At 51.3% G+C, this 22126-nt stretch overlaps 8 protein-coding genes across 8 annotated transcripts; 5 read left to right on the top strand and 3 right to left on the bottom strand.

The window, feature by feature from the left end:
* Positions 1-1836: 1836 nt before the first annotated feature.
* Positions 1837-5426, top strand: BX661DRAFT_4407 (uncharacterized protein). Its single transcript, XM_051539175.1, has one exon. It carries the CDS (start codon positions 2102-2104, stop codon positions 5369-5371), a length of 3270 nt encoding a protein of 1089 aa, XP_051395130.1. The 5' UTR covers positions 1837-2101; the 3' UTR covers positions 5372-5426.
* Positions 5427-5476: 50 nt separating this feature from the next.
* Positions 5477-6264, top strand: BX661DRAFT_175442 (adenine phosphoribosyltransferase). Its single transcript, XM_051534067.1, has one exon. The coding sequence runs from the start codon at positions 5618-5620 to the stop codon at positions 6146-6148; it is 531 nt and encodes a 176-aa protein (XP_051395129.1). The 5' UTR covers positions 5477-5617; the 3' UTR covers positions 6149-6264.
* Positions 6265-7213: 949 nt separating this feature from the next.
* On the top strand, positions 7214-7939 carry BX661DRAFT_127740 (cyclin-like protein; the record flags this gene model as incomplete). Its single annotated transcript, XM_051532494.1, has 2 exons — positions 7214-7423; positions 7574-7939. Coding segments are annotated over 2 exons (576 nt in total), but the record flags the coding sequence as incomplete, so codon positions are not given.
* Positions 7940-9040: 1101 nt separating this feature from the next.
* Positions 9041-11194, bottom strand: BX661DRAFT_138640 (Vps53-like protein; the record flags this gene model as incomplete). Its single annotated transcript, XM_051532735.1, has 1 exon — positions 9041-11194. A coding segment is annotated over one exon (2154 nt), but the record flags the coding sequence as incomplete, so codon positions are not given.
* Positions 11195-11722: 528 nt separating this feature from the next.
* BX661DRAFT_138731 (chitin synthase III catalytic subunit) lies at positions 11723-12995 on the bottom strand (the record flags this gene model as incomplete). Its single annotated transcript, XM_051532742.1, has 2 exons — positions 11723-12457; positions 12660-12995. The coding sequence occupies 2 exons, from the start codon at positions 12993-12995 to the stop codon at positions 11723-11725; spliced, it is 1071 nt and encodes a 356-aa protein (XP_051395126.1).
* A 4646-nt stretch (positions 12996-17641) lies between these two features.
* Positions 17642-19492, top strand: BX661DRAFT_139258 (chitin synthase-domain-containing protein; the record flags this gene model as incomplete). The annotated part of the gene is made up of 1 exon (XM_051532778.1): positions 17642-19492. One exon carries the CDS (start codon positions 17642-17644, stop codon positions 19490-19492), a length of 1851 nt encoding a protein of 616 aa, XP_051395125.1.
* A 72-nt stretch (positions 19493-19564) lies between these two features.
* BX661DRAFT_175433 (uncharacterized protein) lies at positions 19565-20470 on the bottom strand. Its single transcript, XM_051534066.1, has one exon. The coding sequence runs from the start codon at positions 20311-20313 to the stop codon at positions 19627-19629; it is 687 nt and encodes a 228-aa protein (XP_051395124.1). The 5' UTR covers positions 20314-20470; the 3' UTR covers positions 19565-19626.
* A 742-nt stretch (positions 20471-21212) lies between these two features.
* BX661DRAFT_138967 (Snf7-domain-containing protein) lies at positions 21213-22038 on the top strand (the record flags this gene model as incomplete). The annotated part of the gene is made up of 2 exons (XM_051532759.1): positions 21213-21383; positions 21550-22038. 2 exons carry the CDS (start codon positions 21213-21215, stop codon positions 22036-22038), a joined length of 660 nt encoding a protein of 219 aa, XP_051395123.1.
* Between the last annotated feature and the right edge of the window lie 88 nt (positions 22039-22126).

The raw sequence follows: 22126 nt of genomic DNA, 5'->3' as shown, positions 1-22126 counted from the left end.
TATATAAAACCTTTTAAGTTATTTCTATTAGCACTGGAAGCGCAGCACCAAACAGTAATATTTATCATCAATACTTTCTTTAATACCTCGTAGAAAATATTGTTACGTTACTTTTGGTCTACATTATATTTGTATAGACATACCCAGCCAACTCTAATATCACATTATATTTGTAATTCTGCGCCAGCTGCAGCGTTTGCCACACGCTCGATTCGACAGAACAACCACAACAACATTAACTCATAGTAAGTATCGTGCACCTTAATACCAAGCACACCAAGCTCTTATATTTTTTCTCTCACCTCTTGCTCTATATGCTAGGAACATGTCAGATCTTAGCATTGATTCTCAGCACTATATTCGCTTGCCATTTTTGGACGCTTTGGTTCTGAGAGCCAGAATAAACGTACGATGCATGCGCAGCTCAGAGGACAAAGTAGTATTTAGCATACATTATCGTCCATTGCGCCTCTTTTCCTATTCAGGCCAGCTATACCCGTCCTAGAACCCGTGGCAAACTTTACAAAGTAAATTGTCCATCTTTTCCTTGTCATCCACTTGGGGAATCCGATTTTCCTATACTCTTATAATATTTTTTTGACACGCGCTCTTCTTCATTGACTTACAACCGAAGGACATCATTGCACATCTCTCCGATTCATCAGCCCGTCCATTGGCTCACGCAACTTTGAACGCATATTGCCATTTCCATCTTCCCCCCACACACTCACTTTGCATACTGCAGTTATTTTGCCCCTTTTTATTTGGTGTTCCCGTACATCAGCGCACGATCATCATCCATGTCCATCCTTTCTGCCAAGGCATTCGCAATGCCAATTAATACATTGTCAAATCCGTGTATCCCAGGCTGGAATAAGGTAAGGTGTTGCAAAGGCAAAAATCAATACACAGGGCCCAGCGGCAGCTTTGGCTCAACTGGACATGTTCTATGCATATATGCCAGGCGGAAGATTTCGGCCACCCCTTCTTTTGCTCAGCGTCGTTTAGCAATCAGCTTTGATTAGAGTGTGCTTGTCGGGACTTTTTCATTTTATGTTTTTCTGTGAAATTGATAGACCATCCGCATGATTAAACCGCCGTTTTCTAATAACTCCATGGGCTGAGCCCGCGCAAACCACATGTCCTACCTTGCCTTATTATTTTTCCTGGACATCAAGCGGCGAACAGCAATGATGCAATATGCAATATACTTGCCAGCCATCTTTGTTTCGCAAGCGTGTGCTATTTTTCTATTACAACACACTTTTCAATATGTACCTCTCACGCACATATGGATTTGCGCCGATTTACCGGCTTGTGTATGTTTTTTTTCTCTCTCGGCGAGCCATTTCATTATAAAAGCGCAGGCATGATAATGGCTTTCGAGCCTCTCAATTTTTTCTCAACTCGTTTTTTTCTTCCCCAAGCTTGTCATTAGCACTTGCAAAGCCCAATTTTTTTGCAGAACCCTTCACCCATCCTCATCTGCTTTTGGAAGCTCTGCGGAAATCGCACTCTTTCTGTATCTTCAGCTTAGTTTTGTGACTGAAGAACCAAGTACAAAGCTCTAACCATCACTTTTCCTTCTTTACGTCTTTTCTGTTCCTGACTCAAATTCATATACTTTTTCTTCGATATCTTGCCACATTTTTTGCAAACTGCTGTGTGCTACTGCCGCAACAAATAGCTATTATCAGCCGATATCTTTTGCGCTCCTTTCCATTCTTGAACATAAACGAAGTTGTGGTAGCCAGCTTCTAGCAAACGCACACATTTCCTTAATTTATTCCTTGCCTCTGGCACATATCAGCACACATCAGCATTTCATTATTTTTTAGCTCGGCTGGACACCAGAAACTTGTCTGCAGAGCCGTGGCTGCCCCTTCCTTCTTCCTTACTCCACACCTCATCTCACCTCACCTCACAAATAGGAACTGGCATCCTATCCATCTTGTAAAAAAATTTTCTCTCTCTAAACTATCTCTTAATTATTATTTATACCATTCTGCATTCTATTTTGCATATCTAGCAAGCTGCATCCTTCAACACAACTTTTACCACAGTTCTTACCACGCACAAGGCGAGCAACAACAACACAAACATGCCCAAGGCGATAGTCCGTATTCCCAACCACGGCGCTGTATCAGCGGCCAGCGAACGGTCAAACTGCGGACTCGGCGAAAGCCTGTCTAGCGGGTTTACCAACATCGGTGGAATCCACATGGGCCACTCCGATCTGCCTCCTCGCAAGCGGGTATTCGAAAGCACGGAGAACGTTCCGCCACATTTTGTTTTGGATGGCGCCGGACCCAAGCCCTCGGGCCCAGTCTCGGATAAACCCAGCGTGTCGCTGCTAGACCTAGCCGCACAGCAGCAAACACAGAGCCATCGAAAGCGCCGCTGCACGGCCATCACGGCCAGCTCGCCCGGCGGACACCAAAACACAGTGACCAACCCGCGGCGCATGGCACAATACTCTGACAGCTCCATTTTGCGCAGCATTCCTCTTGCCTACCTGGGCGAGATGAATAATAAGAGCCAGCAGAGGGCGACTGGCAATCCACCCCTCATTTCCACAAACCCGCCGCAAAAACACACAAACATGCGCGGTCATCTCACTCATCCGCCTCAGCGGGTTGTGCAGAACCCCCGCCAAAATGGCTTGGTTGTGAGACAACCGCCCACACTACATCAGACAATAGGTGCAGGCAGCGCAAGTAGCAGCAATAATGGCGCCGCAGGGCTTAGACGGATGCCGAAACGCAACTTAAAGCCACTTGATTTTTCGAGCCTTCACCGCCCTGGTGGCCAGTCTAGCCAATCTGTTGGCGCAGTTCCGTTGTCTGGCGATGGTACTGCCCCTACTGCCCTTACTAACGTTGCTGCTGGTGATTTTACTGCTTTTGCAAACAAGTACACCGGGGCACATTCTGCAGCGCTCGCGTCGGGTTGCGCAGCTGCTGATGCTACCGGAGCTCGCGTCGTCTTGCTACCTGTCTCTCCCGCACAATCATCTCCGATTTCCACGCTGCCTTTCGATCCAGCGGGCCGTTCGGGACTGTCGCCAGAACCTACGTCATGTAAGGATAGCAGCGCTGTAACCGCGACTGCATCTGCTGGCGCGCCCTGCTCGACCCAGCCGACACCACCATACACGGGGCACCGGAAGCATTCTGCCTTTTCTGGGCTTCTGGCCTCGGCGTATGAGCGCGCATCTGGCAAGCGCTCGTCCAAACGGGCCCTCAACTTTGGTAGCAACTCATCATTCGAGGACGAGGAGTCCTTGCAGGCGTGCGATCCGGTGCTCGGCCCACGGTGCCCGGTGATTGGCAACCCACGGGGGCTGTTCAACAAGCAAAAGATGGAAATCGACAGTTTGAAGAGCGAGCAAGCTGATCACTCTGAGATAAAGCTTTCCAACATGGCGCACAAGGCACATAGGACACAGGGGGCGCTTGAGGCCGCAGTCACTCAGAATAAGCCGCGCGGACGCCCTCCAGGCAAGAAGACTGCGAAGGGTCTGCAGCAGTCAGCACTTTCATCTGCGTTGGGCAGCGCATCTGGCAGCAAGCGTGCGGTTTCGGTATGCAAATACTGCAATAAGCAGTACAAATATCAGTCCAAGCTGGCCTCGCACGAGCAGCACTGCTCTTCTCGCCTTGAGGCACTGCTGTATTCAGCGGATGAGAACGAGCACCACATTATTCACTGCGTGTGCGGGCCTCGCCACGATCGGCCGACAGGCGAGCGCGACGAGCTGCCAATGGTGCAGTGCGACAATTGCCAGCTGTGGCTGCACATCGAGTGCATGGGCGTAGACGAGGACAACTTGCCCGATGAGTTCTATTGCCCACGCTGCGACGCTGCTGGCTCCAGCGCCGAAAACGACAACGACAACGACGACGATATATCTTGCCCATCTACGCCCAAGCGTCGGCATATTGGAGGCGGCGGCAGCGAGTCTGCTAAGATCATGTCGCCAGAGTCAGACCGGCTTGCCAACCTGCTAGCTGGTGTGCCCAACGATGGCTCCGAAACGGATGAGGAGCCGATGTACCTCCATGCCAAGGGCGGCAAGACTCAGCGGTACAATTACAATGATCCACCGAGCACCGACGAGACAGTATCGATTCTGGACGCCGCCGAGGTTGCGCGCTTCCACCGCCAGGGCAGTGCCCTAAAGCGCTGCTACTCGCCCGTCTCTCTCCGCTTGGCGCAGAGCGAGACCAACAAGTCGCCCGCGCTCTCGCCGTCCCGGCGCCGCCGCATTCGCAAGTCCAAGAGCGGACCACACAAGGCCTTGTACACGGATGTTGTGTCCTCGGACTTTTTGGGCTTGCCCCTTCCAGAGACAATATTCACTGTGAAGCCTAGCGCCATTGGCACGACGCTATCCGTTGGGCAGGACATGTACATGCAGCAGCAGTCGATGGACGACATGTCGCAATTCCTTTTGGACCCGCAGCCGCAGTGGTCGCTGGCGCAGCTGTCCAACATGCTTGGTGGCGCGGGTGGCGATACCGGTGACATGCTTGGCGGTGACAGCAGCTTTTACTTTGACCAGGCGCTCGCTGATCTGGGCTTTGGGCTTGGCCCCGAAAGCAGCGGAAACATGGGCGGCGATGTCAACGGTCCGATCCTCGGCAGCGGCGCGGGAGAAACACCACTGAGCGAGCTTGTCGATCTTCCTGTCGACAACGAGTTTTCGGCACTTCTTGATTCGATTGCCAGCGGCAGTCCGGGCGCTGACAACGGATTTGGCTGCTTGCTCACCGACGAGCTGATGCTTGAGCTAAACACAACCATGGCACCTGTCAGCACTCCGGTTGGGCAGGGCGCGGGTGCCTCACGCATATTTGGATCGCGCATCAACGGCACTACTCGCGACATTGGCCACGGGTCGTCGTCTACCATCACACTGATGCACGATAACAGCAGTGCTCTTGGCAGCCGAAACAACAGCGGCAGCGGCAGCACGGCACCCAGCATGTCGGCAGCAATGTCGCGCGCCATGCCATTGTCGGTCAGGCCGCCTTCTGGCATGTCTGGCTTGGGCCGCGGTCACACCAATTGCAGTGCTGGTTCCAAGCGGGGCATACAGTCGGGCGCAAACCAGCAACAGATGGCGCCGTACAGCGGCAGCGTCCTCAGCTCGGACAGCCTGCTGAATCTCGGCCAGCCTTCGACCAGCATGCTTGTGCACCCGTCTGCGTCCATTGCGATGAACATGCCGTTGACCGCCCCGGCCTCTACTAGGCTGGACCACTTGGTTGTCGGGCAGCTTTTGGGCTCAGCACAGCTTCTCGACTGGCAGACCGATGGCGACGCACTGGAGCAGGAGCTCGAAGGTCTCATCAATTTCGATGCCTAACTTTTATCACGAAAATTTTTTTGAACTTTTTTTAATTTATTTGCTTTTATCAAACTTTTGGGCCATTGCTTGCAGTCTGGGTTCTCAGTCCAGCTCGGCCATTTTTTTCGATTCGCTGTCAATTTGGAGGGCAGCTGGTTTTGCAGAAATTGGAAAATTTTGTCATTGGGGGGCTTTATCTTTATCTTTTTTCTTTTTGCAATTCGAATTTCACAAATTCAATTTTTTCACACTTCAAACTTCACAATGCCGTACACCATCGAGAAAGTCAAGGAGCTGGTCCGCGAGTACCCCGACTTCCCCAGCGAAGGCATTCTGTTTCGCGACATCTTCCCTATCTTCCACCACCCCGAGGCCGTCGAGTGCCTTATCAACCACTTTGTTGAGCTCATCAAGGCCCTGAACAAGCAGGTGGATGTTATCGTTGGCCTGGACGCCCGCGGGTTCCTTTTCGGCCCCCTGATTGCCATCAAGCTCGGCGTCTCCTTTGTCCCTGTGCGCAAGCGCGGAAAGCTGCCCGGACAGCTTGTCAGCGTCACGTACATGAAGGAGTACGGACCCGATGTGTTTGAGATGCAGGCCGATGGCATCAAGGCCGGCCAGAACGTTGTCATTGTCGACGATCTGCTGGCTACCGGTGGTAGCTGCAAGGCCGCAGAGGACCTGGTTGCTCAGATGAAGGGCAACGTCATCCTTAACACCTTTGTTATCAGCCTAGTTGGTCTGGAGGGTGACAAGAAGCTCAAGGCCCCGGTCTACGCTCTCATCAAGTGCTGATACCACCCGTTCGCACAGGGCTGAGATACAGAAAGAAAAACCCATACTGGATATTAAAAATAATCCTAAGGTTTCGAAACGAGAGATGCATAGCGTTTTGTATGTTTAATTTTTGCGCTCTTGCTATTGTTGAAATCAATCTTTTTCGTTACTCTTGACTTCCCTTCACGCACCTCTTCCGCAGTTATTTGCAAATTTTAAAAACCATACGAACAGTATTTGAGCAGCAGTACTACCCACCAGAAATAATCATGTCGACTCCGCTCCCAGATTTTATGCACAAGTTCCGCCCGGATGTGGCGCAGCCAATTATAAACGACATTTTGCGCAGCGAGCTGACGGACAAGCGCTACAAGGACAACGACATGTCCGCTATAACCAAGCGGATTGGGGAATTAATCACCAGCCGAATGTCAGTGCAGTCGGGGTTTGAGCGGTACAAGTTTGTCACCAACGTTTCGATCTTTGAAAGCCCCGGTCAGGGCTCTTGGATGGGCACCAACTTGGTGTGGGACCCAGAGGCGGACAATGCCGCGCAGGGCTCCTTTTTCAACGACACTGTTAGATGTGTGGCAACGGTCTATGCTGTGTATGTGTACTGAATAAATGGTCACGATTTCTGTTTTTTTTTTGCTTTTTGCTTTGATAAGTTTGTGTTCTTTTTTACTTTGGGCGCAGATATCCATACCATACAAACAAACAAATAAAAATGTGGAATTTTTTTCTCGTCACTTTTTTTATAAAAAACGACGCGTTTTTTTTACTTGTTTGCTCAGCCAAGCCTCGCCTTCTCGCTCTGCCCCCCCTTTTCCCCTTCTTTTTCGAATTGACAAATCAATTAATTGCTCTTTATTTTCTTTTGCATTGCTTTCAATTAAACCCTTTTTTACGTTTGCATTTATACTTTAGTTTACTTATTTTCCTTCTTTTATTGACGCACCTCCTACTCGTTAGAAATACATTCCATTTTGTTTTATTTAGTTTGATAAATTTGTAAACACACTGCCTTTTATTTCTCTCTTTTTTATAAACCGAAATATGCTGGAGCAGAGGGAACAGACGGATTGGCAATTCGCACGCGAGGATTTGAAGCAGACGCCTTCGGTGCAAGCCGGGTGGTCAGTTGAACGTGAGGAATTGGATAGGGCCAAGGCTTGCTCGCTGATTTACTCGGCGTCTCGTAAATTACAGCTTCCGCAAATTACATCGGCCTCGGCATGCGTCTATTTGCACCGGTTCTATATGCGTCACTCGTTAAAGGAATTTCACCATTATGTAAGCCATTCACGCACAACATGGCAGCAGAAGCAAGTGAACGAGCAAGGTGTTTTTTTCCTGTTTACTAATTGCTTGGATTCCTTTATTTTTTGTTCTGTTTTGTTCCCCCTTGTTGAAAATCGGATTGCGTGTGTTGGCGGTGAGTAGAATATTGCAGCCACGTGTTTGTTCTTTGCGTGCAAATCGGAGGAGACACTGCGCAAGTTGGATTCGTTTATCCCAGTGATAGTCTACTATGCGTCCAAAGGCAACCGCAGAGCACCCCCAGGAACAACTGAGTTTGAGAAATGGCGAACGGTGATTCTGCACACAGAAGTGGTTCTGCTCGAGGCTCTGTGTTTCGACATGGTCGTCGATCATCCACACGTACCGCTGATTGAGATCATCGACAAGCTGCGGCCCACACAACAGTTGAGTCAGATGGCTTGGAACTTTATTGCGGATTTTATGCGGTTGCCCATATGCCTGGTTTATACACCCCGGTTAGTTGCCGTGGCGGCGGTGTCGTTGGCTGTGCGGGTGGCTTCGGGGGATGTGAGAGCTGGGCTGGGTGATGATGGGATGTGGATGGAGAAGGTTGGGGCCGAGCAGGCGGTCGTCCATGAGGTTGTGCAGTGGCTGTTGGGCTTTTATACTAGAGAGGCTCAATCGAGGGTCACGCAAAATGGGCCTGCTGAGAGCAATGCTGGGAGTGTGGCACAGACACCTGCATCGTCACCGGGTTCCACAATGTCGCCGATGCCGCATGCGCAGCAGCACTCGCCGCCGTCTGTGCACCACTGAATCGGCATCCTTCCCCCTCCCTCCCTCATTCTGACACAGCGAGAGCCTTGCTCGGCTATGAATGTAGCAAAAAAACTATTATTCGACTGTAAATTTAAACCTTTTCAAAAAATAACATTAATGGCTCACAATCCATTTTGGCACTCAGTTTCTGCGCATGTTGCTCATGAACTTGCGCAGGTTCTCGTTTAGCTTTGTGCGCGTGGCAGTGGCATTTGCAGCCAGCGAGGCAAGCACCGGAGAGTTGTTCCCGTCAGCCATACTGCTCTCACCACCTGTCGTGGCAGTAAGACCCGCCGGCGACTGGATATTTGTCGGCGTCCGCGGGCTCACGACCATCCCCTCGTTAGCAAAATTGCTTACTCCGCCTCCCCCAGTAATCCCTAGAGGATCAGGTCGGAACTGGCCTTCTCTGGCAGACAGAGGCGATCGACCGTGGTTCTTGTACGCGGATGATCCGCCCGGCGTAGTTGGCGAAAAGACCGGCGTTGAATTTCTGTGCTGTGTGGACGAGAAGGATGGATCCCTGCTGTATGCCATGTTGCTGCTAGCATTGTTGCTATCCAGACGCATGTGCTCGCCAGACCTACTGCTGCTAGTTCTCTGCTCCTGCTGTTCTTGATTCAAGGATAATGGCGTACGCGAATACCCCTCTTGGTTGGTAGATGTAGGTATGGCTCGATTTGAGTCCCGATCAGACATACTATTTGGCCCCACTGCTGCCGCTGCCGTCATGGCCATGGTTGTCGCCGATGCTGTCGAGGATGGCGTTGCTGTTGTGGACTCGGATATTTCTCGCAACATGCGCTGAAGCAGGCGCTGGTAGGATGGCTGGTCCCCGGGGCGAACAGACTTGAGCCTAAGCACCTGCTGAAAGACCTCGCGCGGAGCCTTCGGAAACAGCAACAGGAAGCGATCAACCAGGGCCTCAGGCGGATCACTGGGCGCCAATATAGCCTTCAACAGTGCCTCAATCCTACCCACACCCTGGGACACAATCTTCTGGTACGTCGCAGGCACCGGCTGCTTCTTGTCCTCGCTGCCCATCCGCGGCATCTCCAAAAGCATTGATTTCAGCGCCTGCGCGTCGAGCAAAAGCTGCTCGGCGCCGACCTCCGATATGCCCCCGCATGTGTTGATCGCCTCCATGTATCGCTCAGCAAACCGCACGGCGAATTTATCGCAGTATGAGCGCAGGTACCGCGCACCGCTCATGGTTCCCCGGATACTCTCGGTGGCAGTCTTCACGGCTGATGACACAAGTGATACGTATGCAGATTGGTCGCCAACCGTTTGCAGGGTCTGCCAGGGAACCTGGGACAGGGCGGCAAACGCGGGCTCACATAGGCCCTCGACGCCAGCCACCAGAACGCGGATGCTCTTGTTGATGGCGCCCAGCAGCGCATCACGGCAGGCCGCAAAAGACACGCGCGGCTTATATACCTCGTCGATGCGCTCTACAATCTTTGTCTCCAGCTGGGCGACAACTGAGGCGCAGTAGTCGGCGGTGTTGACTATCAGACACACATGCTTGAGATCTTCCAGTTGCTGCGACGACCCTGATGATTGCGGCAGCTTGTGGATCAAGACGTCGCGCGCATAGCTGCTCATGCTGTAGCTGAAGACGTGGGCCAGGTCGAGCATCGCTTGGCCCGTGGATAGCGACGCACACTGGCGCAGAGACTCGCGGAACTGGTACAGTAGATCAGTGCTGGATGCCAGGACGCTGAGCGACGGATCGTCGTCGACCGCAATGGGAGCGGCCTGGAACCGCGCCACAAGGGTTTCGAATTTGGTCTGCTCGCCACGAATAAATATGGACATATACGGTTCGAAGGCACACGAAACAGCGCCCATGAACGATGCTGCCGGCTCCCCCGACGACTCGTACACATGACTCGGGCCTGTGCCTCCACCGCCCTGCTCCTTTGCGACCACGATGCCAAACTTTTTGTTGCACTGCGCTTCGAACGCCAGCGTGTCCGCCAGTGCGGCCGTCAGGTCCTCAGCAGACACAGTGTCTTGCGTCGCCATGAGCTCGCCCAACTGATCGCGTGTGGCCTCGGCAAACCGGCGACTGAGATGCTCCGCCACGCGCCAGGCATCCGGGAACACCTCAGCGTGGGACTCAGCGTAGTTACGCAGAATGCGCCTGAGCCACGCGTACCGCCGGGACACGTTCTCGAGCTGCGAAACATCGTCCTTGAGCTGGAAGATAGCCGCGTAGGCACGCATCTGTAGCTTGCAGTAGTGCTCGGTAACCCGTGGCTGTGCGCCCAGAGCCTGGGCGCATTCACATGCGGCGCGCATTTTGCGCGCTTCGCCGACCAAAAGACCCTGGGCGTCGAATCCGCGCTCGACCTCGGCAGAGGCTAGTGCCGCGGTCTCACGCTGCAGCGCTTGCGCGTCCGCTAGAAGCGTCGCTATCGGGCGTACACGGCCGAAATCTGCAAAGCCCTCGGTCAGTCCGGTTACTGCCGCTACCACAATGGCCGCCTCCCCCCATCGCCGCTGCTCCTTCAGTTGCCTCAGCTGGCCCACCGCTGCAATCAACATCTGCAGTCGCCGCATTGTTGTCGTCGTCTGGGTTACATTGCGCTTGGCAAAGTCCAGCGCCTTAATGTCCTGTGTTATGTCCAGCACCATTCGCTCGGAAGTACGTGCCTTGGCTTTCATTTCAGATATGCGCTGGTGCAGTTCGTTGATCGCTGCCTTGGTTGCCTCGACGCTCTGCTGTTGTTGTTGCCCGGCGCTGGCTGATTGTGCTCGCAGGAGTGTTCGCAGGGTGCCGCGGACTTCTGTCAGCCGTCGCCGCATGTTCTCGGCCACAACTTCAATGCCCTCTAGCGATGCCTCGTCTGGGAACATGTTGTCGATATGCCGTTCTGTCTGCGCGGTGTCGGTGTCGGTGACGGCGCCCGTAGCACCTGGGCTTTGCTGCTGCGTTTTTTGCTGCTGCTTCTCTGTTTGCCGATGAGCCGACATTTTTCAAAACAAATTAAGAGGTAAAAATAAAAAGTCAAATGACCAATTCTTGAATAACAAAAACAAAGCGCAACATACCTGTAATTAAAATGAAGAGCCGATTTTCTTACACAAGGTCTGCCCGCCAACATCACATCACACTTTTGACAATGTAGAAGCGGCAGCAACAGTTATGTCAGGGTCAATGCCAATGAGCTGAGCCGAGTTGCCGTCCATCGTCGTTGAGAATGATGCGAAAGTTAAGCACCGCAACCATGTCACAATTCCACTTCCGTCTGCCTGAAAGTCCTTTTCGTCATCCTTAATCTGTGCTGTCAAAAAATATTATAAAAACACCAGCAGCCCAGAAAGGAATATATGTGTGGTTAGAGTAGTCCGTTGCCATGTATAGAGTTGAGCCAGCTGTTTAAAATAAAAGTAGAAAAAAGTGTGTTAAAATGCAACAAAGGTAAAGCCAAAAAAGAATGCTAGGAAAAATTATAATGGCCTGAGAAAAAGTGAAGAGCCAAAAAGTCCCGCGCCCGTTACTTAATAGGGCGGGTATGCCTGTTGTTGCTGTTGCTGGTACTGTTGTTGTTGCTGTTGGTACTGCTGCTGCTGGGGCGCGTATCCCTGGCCGCCGTACATGGAGCCAGTATTGGCAAACGACACCCCAGCGTGACCAATAGTGTTGGCCGCCTGGCCAGCATACGGCGCAAACTCATCGTCCTCGTTCATCAGCTCCTTAACCTCCCAAACATTGCCCTTTCCGCCAACACTGAACTCCAGATCTTCCTTGGTGATCGAGTCCCAGTACTTGTAGATCATCATGACCGACAGGAGCGTGCAAATTGTACCAAAGAATACTCCGTCGACATAATGCTTAATCGCACTGCAGATCTTGTCGCTGATGAAGATCTGAATCACCTGTCCGAGAATAAAGAACACAAGCGCAAAGCTGATGTTACCCAGTGGCCAGTACTCGTCCAGCGTGTTGACCACGAGAATCACCTGGAGCACCACGTACACAAACAGGCAGAATGGGTTAAAGATAAAGTACATGACGTATAGTCCAATCGGGTAGGCCTTTGAGAATGACGCGACATCCTTAAATGTGGCTATCGAGATGAAGTACATGAGCCCAAAGATGAGCAGCGATGTCAGCCGGAAGGTCCACAGAGTCAGCGCTGTTCCGTCCTCTGTCCATTGGTATCCGATAAATCCGTTGAGCATCAGGCACCAGCACATGGCACTGGTTAATCCCAAGAATGCCGCGACAAAGTACTACCGCGTTGCAAGTAAAATAAATTGAAGCATTGTTGAGTGAATAAATTTAGCGTCATCAAACGAAAGCGAGAGAAATAAAAAAGTCCGAAGACAAGCATACAATAAGGAGAGATGTGAGAGCCATGCTTGTATGCGAAGAAAAAATAACGTGTCGAGCGCAATAAAAGACAACAAAAACCAATGTATGTGTGTAACTTACAGGATAGACGACCGATGAAATTGGAATGATGCCAGAGATGGTGATAAAGTCGAGCACTGTCAACAAAAAGTATAGGTAAAAGAACATGACCATCTCCTTGCGACCTACCGCAGTGTACTTGGAGCGCACATGGAATATCATGATGACCGTCATAAAGAGTGCAATAATGTTGATAATCAGCGACGCTGCCTGGAAGATGAGCGACCCGCCTACTTCAATATTGCGCGCGTAGCAAGTGGGCTCGTACCCAATTTGGTTGTCTCCCAGCAAGGGGCACGCTGCCATTTGCACCACGGAGCAAATTCCGTCGTAGTACCCGAATTTATAAACAACCATTGTCACTCAGCGGCTTCTTGTATTTGCGTATGTTCTTGTGCGTCTGTGCGTGTGCGTTTTGTATGGTGGCGAACGTGTTGTGAGAGTTTATGAAAAAGGATTGGGCTGACTGCAATTATTGTTTAATTTAGTTGCGTGCAATGCCAGAGAGTCAGATTGCTCGGCAAAATGAAAAGTGAATGAATAATAATTGGAATTGAAATTTAGTTTAAAAAGGCGCACTACAACAGAAAAGAAAAAAGAAAGAGAAAATACAAAAAATAGGAGGGCAGCTTTTGAGAAACCCAACACACGAAGCCTTTAAAAATAGAATTATTATTGGTCGTCTCACCAGCCAGTGAAAGCCAAAAAGAAAGGGAAAAAACAGGCATGCCATGCTTTGAGCATTCCCCCAAATATAGAAACACGATGCGCTTGTCCAAAATCCTCACGGAACTTTCCTTAAATAGTATGCGTTCATTCGATTTTTTCGTTAGTTTTTTTTCTTCTCGCAAATAAAATTGCCTCTCTCTCACTCGGTTGTCAACTGTGACAATTAACACGCAAAATCAAAATATCAGAATACATTTTAAAAGTGCATTCATTCATATTAATGTTTATTCGATTTATCTTCAACCTCGTTCTCTCCACACTTAGGACTTGACAGACTGAGAAGCAGACTACATATTCACCCCCTCCTCCCCGCATTTTGTTCACACTATATTTGAGCCAATATTTTGAGTTAACCTTTTTTTTGCAAATAGAGTGTGACAGAAAGAGTGAGAAAAATAACACCCCAGATTGACAATCCCTTTCCTTCTTTTGTCGCCTGTTCTCAGTAGCATGCCCATTTTAAATGAAATAAGGAAGAAAAAAGATTATGATCAACATTGAACCTGCGGCGCAACAGGGCACGAGGAGGCAACTGGCATGTGTTGACTTTGTCTTTGCGTTGACATACGCTCTTTAATGTTGTTATCATATTACTGCTTGGTTTGTATTTTTAGGAAACATTTTCGGCGTTGAAAATGTAAAAAAAAAAGTTACTGTTTTTTATTCAAAAAAAATATGTTTGACCATGTCGGGTCAGTCAGCCCAACCCAGTCAGTCAGTCAGCTAGCTGTAACGCTTTCCAACGCTCACACGCGCTTTTGCACAATTAACAAGAATGTTTGTTTGCTAGCTTCCTCTCCCCACGGCAAGACCAGTGGTTACAGAGCATTGTTCTCCTTCAAGACCGGGGCCTGTATTATTTGCTGCAACTGCCACACTCTTCTGAATAAATAGGCTATATACTCACAAATTTAAAACCAAATATGTCTATCCGAAGGTCCGAGCACATCGACAGATCCCGACCAAGCCGCTACATTTACGGAAATAGCGCTGATGCCGTTTCATCTCGCGCTGGGCGTCACAAAACACGGCCGGAACCAGCCACATGTGGGATCAGGTCAATATACGCCATGTCAAAAGTCGATCGCAAATCGCTGGTAGAATCGGTGGAAGCCAGCAGCTCCGGTTACTTGATAAAGCCGATGCTGGATGCAGCCATAGACAATGATCTTGATAGGTTCTTATCGGGAATGCGCAGCTCTAATGTTTGGTCGACTGCGTCGGTTAGATTCAGGCACGGATTAACTCCACTGATTGTTGCAAGCAGATACAATGCAACCAAGGTTGTTCGCTGGATATGCCTCAACGAAAAGGTTGCGCTCGAATGCAAAGGTAAAAGAAAACAGCACCCTTAAAACAAAAAACTATAGTGTGGCATACGACGGTAGCCATGATTTGCATGTCATTTGGGCTTCTTTAATTTATAGGCATACATACTAAGCGGTCATGTTTTTTGTCCATTTACAAAATGTACTGTAGACACGCAAAGCAACACGGCTCTGCATCACGCGGTGGCTTCTGGGAACAACAGATGCGTAGCGGCCCTGCTCGATGGCGGGGCACTTGTCCAGAGCCAGAACGTCGAGGGCGCGACGCCGCTACACTTTGCGGCCTACTACGGACACAAGGATACCGTCCGACGTCTGCTGTCTGTCAACAGCTCCGCAACCAATATCAAAGATAGCACAGGCAAAACCCCGTTGATGCTGGCAGCATTCCGCGGCCGCACACAAGTGGTATCCGTACTGCTGAGCGTCGGCGGCGGGCAGATCAACGAGCAGGATAACGCTGGGTGGACTGCGCTGATGTATGCGGCATTCACTGGGCGCATTGCAATTTGCCGTGAGATGCTTGAGTTTGTGGCCAGCAGGATTATTGCTGACTACAAGACCGGGAAGAGCGCAGCTGATCTGGCTCAGGAGGCCGGATACTATGAGGTTGCCGACATGCTGCAGAATAAAGAGGTGGCCCTGCGCACCCCGAGCCTCCCTGAGCACATAAATATGCCCACAGCCCGCCCGCTACCCTACGCAGTCACAACCAATCCCTTGCATGTGTTGCCGCCAGCAAAGAGCCTGCAGCAGAGCGTGCAGTGGAGTCTCAGGCCAGCTATTGAGCGAGCTCTATCGCCGTTGCTAAACCGCGCGTCTTCCAACAACGTTCCGTCCTCGTCCAGGTCTACGCGGGCCTCTTATGTCGCTCCTCGGCAAATAAAACCGCCACCGATACCGACGCCGCCTGCAACGGCACAGCGACACATCGGTTCAAAGTCCAACCGCGACGCCGCTGGCCAACGCATATCGCGCCAGCTGCAGAATTTGGGCGGACTGAAAATTACAATACCGACTCCGCCAATTGCTTCTTCCACTCACGCACCGCCACTGACGCTGGCCACTCCAAGCACAAACGTTCTTGCCCCGGCCATGTCGTCCAAGTCTCCACGGGACGGTTTGACGCATACGAAGAAATTGCCAGCAATATCTGCAGCCCCAGTAATACGGGTAGTTCCAGAGGCTACGGCTCCTAATGCAAATGCCAGGCAGCATGCAACCGCCGGGTATACGCCACAGGACAACAGAAAAAAAACGCCAGCTGGCATTGCTACAGTACCAACAAAGGCAGCAGGATTAGCCCAGCCGACTGCTGTCGCTAACACTGCCCTTGCTGCTCTTAACATAGCACCGACTTTGGCTTCATCTGCTGCCCACGTTGCTCCAGCCACTGCATTGACCACCCCTCATGCAAATTCCCGTGTTGCCCCTGTCACAGCCGCTTCACTATTACCACCAAAACCGCCGATGCCCAGGCGTCAGCAGAATCTAAATCCAAAGCCTATTTTAAAGAAGAAACTGACGCGAAACCTCAATACGAAGCAGCTGGCGCCAGAGTCACAGCCAAACCATGCCGCCGCCCCTCCACTGGTGCCAAATACAAGTAATCTTGCCGACCCACAACCACGTCAGCACCCACTCTCACCGCAATCCTCTGGCCCTCTGCACACTCCTATAAATGTAGCACCTGACAACCAAGCCCACATGCAGCCAAGCAGCGGTTGGAGTCAGCGCCGGCCTCCGTCGAGTGCAATTGCGCCGGCTCTTCCTGCGAATAATATCCCGACCCGAGCTCCCAAAACATCTCCCAACAAAGCGCCTGCAACTATTCCTGATCGAATCAGAGAGACCATATCCCGCGCATCGCTCAAGTACCTTGACTCTCGTACAGAGCAAGCACTCAAGCATGATGCAAGCCATATCCAGGCATCCAATCAACCATTGTCATTGGCGCCAGGAGTCACATCTCGAGCAACCGGCCAAAACCTCAACACAAAGTTTGCTAGTCTAGGCCTGACGAAGAGGCGCAAGACAACATCAGCAACGCGCAGGGTGCCCATATCAACTGGTCCATACAAGCGGTACCATGATAGTTCCTGGATCAGACCGTACTGGCGATGCTTCTCCCTGCTTGTCACGCTGTGGATGCCCAACTTTGTCCTTGACAAGCTGCTCAAAAAGGAGACACCGGAGAAGCGACAGGCATGGCGTGAAAAGATTGCATTATGTCTGATCATCATGCTCATAACGGCACTGACCGCTCTGATTTCGTTCGGGCTTTCCTCCATGTTCTGCCATCCGGTCGAGCCAATATCTTTGCAGTTTCTCAGCGATAACCACGGAGCTGCTGCCACTCGCCGACTGACAGCAATCCGCGGGCGCATCTATGATGTGACAAACCCGTCGGATGCAGACGGCTTGGGTCTGAAGCCCTCGAACTACGGGGATGATTCTAGCTGGATGTTTGCGCCGTTCCCCGAGGAATCGCAGAAATGCAAGCACTGGCCAAGTGGAAAGTCCGCTCGCAACTGCTACAGCGTGGCCGGCCACGAATCGCAGTGCGCGCCTTCGGACAAGACATGGGGCACTCTGAGACGCATTCGCACAAACAAATGGGTGGTCTACCAGTGGGATGACGTGCTGCGCAGGGGCTACATTGACAAGCTGTTTGTATACAACGAGAAGGTGTATTCGCTCAAGCCGTACCTAGCAAGCATCAGCCCTGAGGGTGGCTATGACGAGTTCTTTGGGCGCAATCTTACCCAGTCGCTCAAGAACATCATTGGCACGGACGCAACCATCGCTGTGTCGCGCAATGCGGCCCTGCAAAAGCTGGTGCCGTGCTGGGAGTCGCAGCTGCGCCTTGGCCGCATCGAGGGCACCACTGTCGGCTGCGTTATCACCTCGGGGATTATGATATCCGTCACTGTCATTCTCAACCTCATGATTTTGATCAAGCTCGTTTGCGCCGTGCTGTTTGACTGGGCCTTCTCCTTGCAGCTGACAAAAATCACCAAGCATTTTACGCGTGGATCCAGTAAGCGCGTGCCGCACGTGGTAATCACAGTTACGTGCTATAACGAGAATGAGGAGACGATACGTGCAACACTCGACTCTGTCGCAATGACCAATTACGCGAGCAGCCGCAAGATCCTGTTTATTATCGCTGACGGCGATGTCGAGACCACGGACGAAAAAAACCGGACTACTCCGCAGATACTGCGCAGCATGATTGTCCGCACTGACGACCTCGAGCCGATTGTCCCGCTGCCATACATGGCCATTGGTGAGGGCCCGCGCGAATTCAACGCTGCCGAGGTCATCCCGGGGTTCTACATTAGCCCCAACGGCATCACTGTTCCATGCATCCTCATCATTAAGGTCGGGACCAAGCGCGAGCGTGACAACAACATGCCCAAGGCCGGAAACCGTGGCAAGCGCGACTCGCAGCTGATTATTCTGCAGTGGCTCCGTAACGTCATGATGAACGACCATTTGACGCCGCTGGAGTTCGAGCTGTGCCGGTCGGCCACGCAGCTGGCCAAGCTGAACCCGGATCAGTTTGAGTACTTGCTGATGGTTGACGCCGACACGACAATTGACATCGAGTGCATCCCGCGCCTGGTGGCCGCCATGGAGCGCGATCCGGGGATCATGGGCTTGTGTGGCGAGACGCGAATTGCCAACAAGCGGGAGTCCTGGGTCACACGCATCCAAGTCTACGAGTACTACATATCGCACCACCTGAGCAAGGCGTTCGAGTCGCTGTGGGGCGGTGTCACTTGTTTGCCGGGCTGCTGCTCCATGTACAGGATATTCAGCCGCAAGGCGGATTCGGGCTCAATAGTGCCCCTTTTGATAGCCCCCGAGGTCATCGAGGCATATAGCAGCAACGAGACATACACGCTGCACCAGAAAAACTTGCTCCTTCTGGGCGAGGACCGCTACCTGACCACTGTGTTGCTGCGCGCCTTCCCAAAGCGCAAGCTGATCTACGTGCCTCGCGCCATCTGCCGGACTACGGTTCCAAACAAGTTCTCTGTGCTGGTGTCACAGCGCCGCCGCTGGATCAACTCCACCATTCATAATCTGCTCGAGCTTATCCTGGTCCAGGACCTGTGTGGCACATTCTGCTGTTCCATGCAGTTCCTTGTGCTCATGGATCTTCTGGGAAACGTAGTGCTACCGGCGTCGGTCATCTTCTCTTTCTACCTGGTTGTCGCCCAGTGTGTCGGGTCCCCTGTTGCCCTGCCGCTGATGCTCATGGCCCTGGCATTTGCGCTGCAGGGCGTGATGATTCTCATCACCACCCAGCGAGTGTCGTATATATACTGGATGTGCATATACATTGCTGCCATCCCCCTGTGGAATTTTGTCATGCCCGTGTACGCGTTCTGGCGCTTTGACGACTTTTCCTGGGGCAAGACGCGCATGGCCGGGCCCGAGGACAATAAGGCTGACTTTATCACCGACGATGAGCGTTTGGCGCTCGAGCCCATCCCACTGATGCGCTGGAAGGATTGGATGCGCGACAACCTGGGCCTTGACGACAATGCGACATACAGCAATTTACAGCAAGGCGCGACAGCAGGAGCGGGGGCGGCAGCGGCAGCAGCAGCGGGAGAAAGGGGAGGCCCAGAGAATCTGCAGGCCACTCGAGCAAGCCAGAGGGCTCTTGGTCAGACAGTCCTCACGCCGATGCCTGTTCGTCCCGTTGCAAACATGGCAGTTGCCAATTTGCCAACTCCAATTGCTCGTCTCAAAAGCAATGCCGCTCGCGCACTGCATCAATAATACATTTGTATTGGATCTAACTGCACACACACCTTATTTAAACATGCAATATGACATGAACTTTTTTTTTTACCTTTTCTACATTAAAGTCAGACAAAAAAATTCAAGTATTGCAAACACTCAGGCTTGCAGCTCTAGTCGCGCTTCCCATCCTTGTCCTCCTTGGCACGTTTAGCCTGGAGCGCGCGCATCTTGCCCTGCGTGTTAAAGTATGTGCCGAATATAAATGCGACAAGGTTGAAGAAGGGCACCCAGACCAGCGGAGGCAACGCCCTAGCGGCAAAAAGCTGGATGCAAGGGAAAACCACCCACGAAACCTTCATCATGCTCAACAAGCGGGAGCGCACAACAGCCACTATACTTTCAATGCTGCGCTCCCCGGCAATCACAGCGTTGGCGGCCAAGAATACAGAGTTGAGGATAGGAGAGATGATGAGATTCTGCGTCAGAATCGTGAGAAATGTGTTGAGCTTGGTCTTGGGCCGGTTGGCAAACACCTTGTTCAGGATTTCGTACAAGAAGTGATTCAGCGGCCCACTGATGAACAGACCGTAGAGCGAGAACTGCAGCACGCGCTTGTTGACAATGTATTCGATGGGGCTCTTCTTCACCGGTTCACCCTCGAATATAGCCCGTCTCTCGGCAGCTGCTTTGTTTGCGCGCACGCCACTGAACCGCTGCGCAATCTCCTCTTGCAAAAAGTTGAGGGTGGCAGTAGTGCATGACTTGGTCACCAGCGGCTGTCGAACTAGGGCCGACAAGTAGGCGGTCAGCAGAGTGACGGCGACGTTTTGGCTGATGGGTTTGGAGATAACTGCCATTGTTCTATCGGGCTGGTATTAACAAATAAACAAATATAAGCAAAAAATACAAAATTAGTAAAAATTAATGGAAACAAAGAAAGAAAAAGAAAGTGTGAACCTCGAACATCGTGCTGGGTGAGGCAAGACAATTCTAAAAACCAAAAATCGGAGTCGCCGTTCCGGTGGCGGCAGCAGCAGCAGCGGTAGCCTCAGTGGATCTATTTTCTCTTGTGGCAGCAGCGGCGGCGGCAGTGAATGCAGCATGTTTTATGCAGTGTTTTATCCCGGACTAAAATAATTTGAGCATGAAAAAAGGGACAAAATATCAGAAGGAAAAAATACCCGGCCATCTTGCTCAGGAAACATTGCGGACAGAGTGCAAAACAGCATTATTTGTAGTGCTTCATTTGCTCGGTAGTTTTTTTTCTTTTTTCGCGTAGGTCCAAGAACAAGCGCAAAGTTCGCCGCGCTTTTTTGAGACACAAATGGCAGTGGGACGACGTTTACTGGTTGGTCCAGTCGAGAAGCAGCATTGGCCGATAACTTGGCCAGGCATATACAATGAGCGCAGTCCCAAATAAAAAATAAACATTTGAGCGAGCATATCCTTCGAGCACACACCTTTCCTGACTGCGCTGGTGACGTTGCTGCCAATCCAACTCAGGACAGGCATTGAGTGGCATTAATCGCCGGGAGCCTTGGCACATCCCCCCTTTTTCTTTATTCCTCTCCACACGCTGAGAAACTCGAGAAAGAAACAACCTCTTTGACAGCTGTGCTTCTTTTCTTCCTTGGCCATTTTTGGCAGTGCGCTATTATTTTCTCCCTCGTCCTTTTATTTTGTTTCTTTCTTTTGTAATTGACACTTTGAATTCGCCTCATAATCATACAGAAACTCACACATACACAATCTCGCAATGCTCGACTTTTTATTCGGCAAGCGCAAGACTCCCCAGGAGCTCCTGCGGCAGAACCAGCGTGCACTCACCCGCGCACAGCGCGAGCTAGACCGCGAGCGCACCAAGATGGAGATGCAAGAGAAGAAGCTGATAGCCGATATCAAAAAATCGGCCAAGGCCGGCCAAATGGTAAGGCTTGCCTTGACAGCTTAGCTTGACAGTTTGGCTTGACAGCGAAGCAGCGGCGATACCTCACAACACGGCCGTTTTGCGTTTTGAAAAAGAAAAAATTACTCGCACTGCAAATCGGGTTTGCCCCATGCTAAACTATCATTCATGTTTTTTTCTTCTATAGGATGCTTGCAAAATAATGGCAAAGGACCTGGTGCGTACTCGGAGATATATCCAAAAGTTCTACAAGATGAAGACGTCTCTTCAGGGCGTTGCTTTGCGGATACAGACCATGAGCTCGAACCAGCAGATGGCCACGGCTATGCGCGGCGCCACGTCGGCTATGAAGTCGATGAATGGGACGATGAATCTTCCAGGCATTCAGAAAGTGTTGACGGATTTCGAGCGCGAGTCTGACATGATGGATATGAAGGAGGAGCTGATGAACGATGTCATTGATGATGCCATGGAGGACGATGAGGAGGATGAAGAGGAGGAGTCGAACCAGATCGTACAGCAGGTCCTTGATGAGATCGGCCTGCAACTTAACCAGTCCTTGGGAGATGCCCCGCAGCAGGTCAGAGAGCAGCCTGACGCCGCTTTTGGCGCGGCTGAGGCTATCGACGATGACGCTGCGCTGCAAGCGCGGTTAGACAGCTTGCGCAGAGAGTAATGCCCACGTGCTTTAACATTTTTCTACTCTTTAAATGCCTTTTATTTTTTCTACACGCTACAACATATGTTCACCACACACGCTCGCT

This window comes from Kickxella alabastrina (assembly GCF_025024165.1).
Source record: "Kickxella alabastrina strain RSA 675 chromosome Unknown BX661scaffold_1, whole genome shotgun sequence".
NCBI classification, from domain to species: Eukaryota; Fungi; Kickxellomycota; class Kickxellomycetes; order Kickxellales; family Kickxellaceae; genus Kickxella; species Kickxella alabastrina.
Note: the sequence above shows the minus strand (reverse complement) of the source record. Positions and strands in the feature narration are given on the sequence as shown.

Excerpts from the sequence above, each read along its gene's own strand:
- BX661DRAFT_4407 (XM_051539175.1), top strand. The coding sequence starts at position 2,102 with ATGCCCAAGGCGATAGTCCGTATTCCCAACCACGGCGCTGTATCAGCG.
- BX661DRAFT_175442 (XM_051534067.1), top strand. The coding sequence starts at position 5,618 with ATGCCGTACACCATCGAGAAAGTCAAGGAGCTGGTCCGCGAGTACCCC.
- BX661DRAFT_175433 (XM_051534066.1), bottom strand. The coding sequence starts at position 20,313 with ATGGCAGTTATCTCCAAACCCATCAGCCAAAACGTCGCCGTCACTCTG.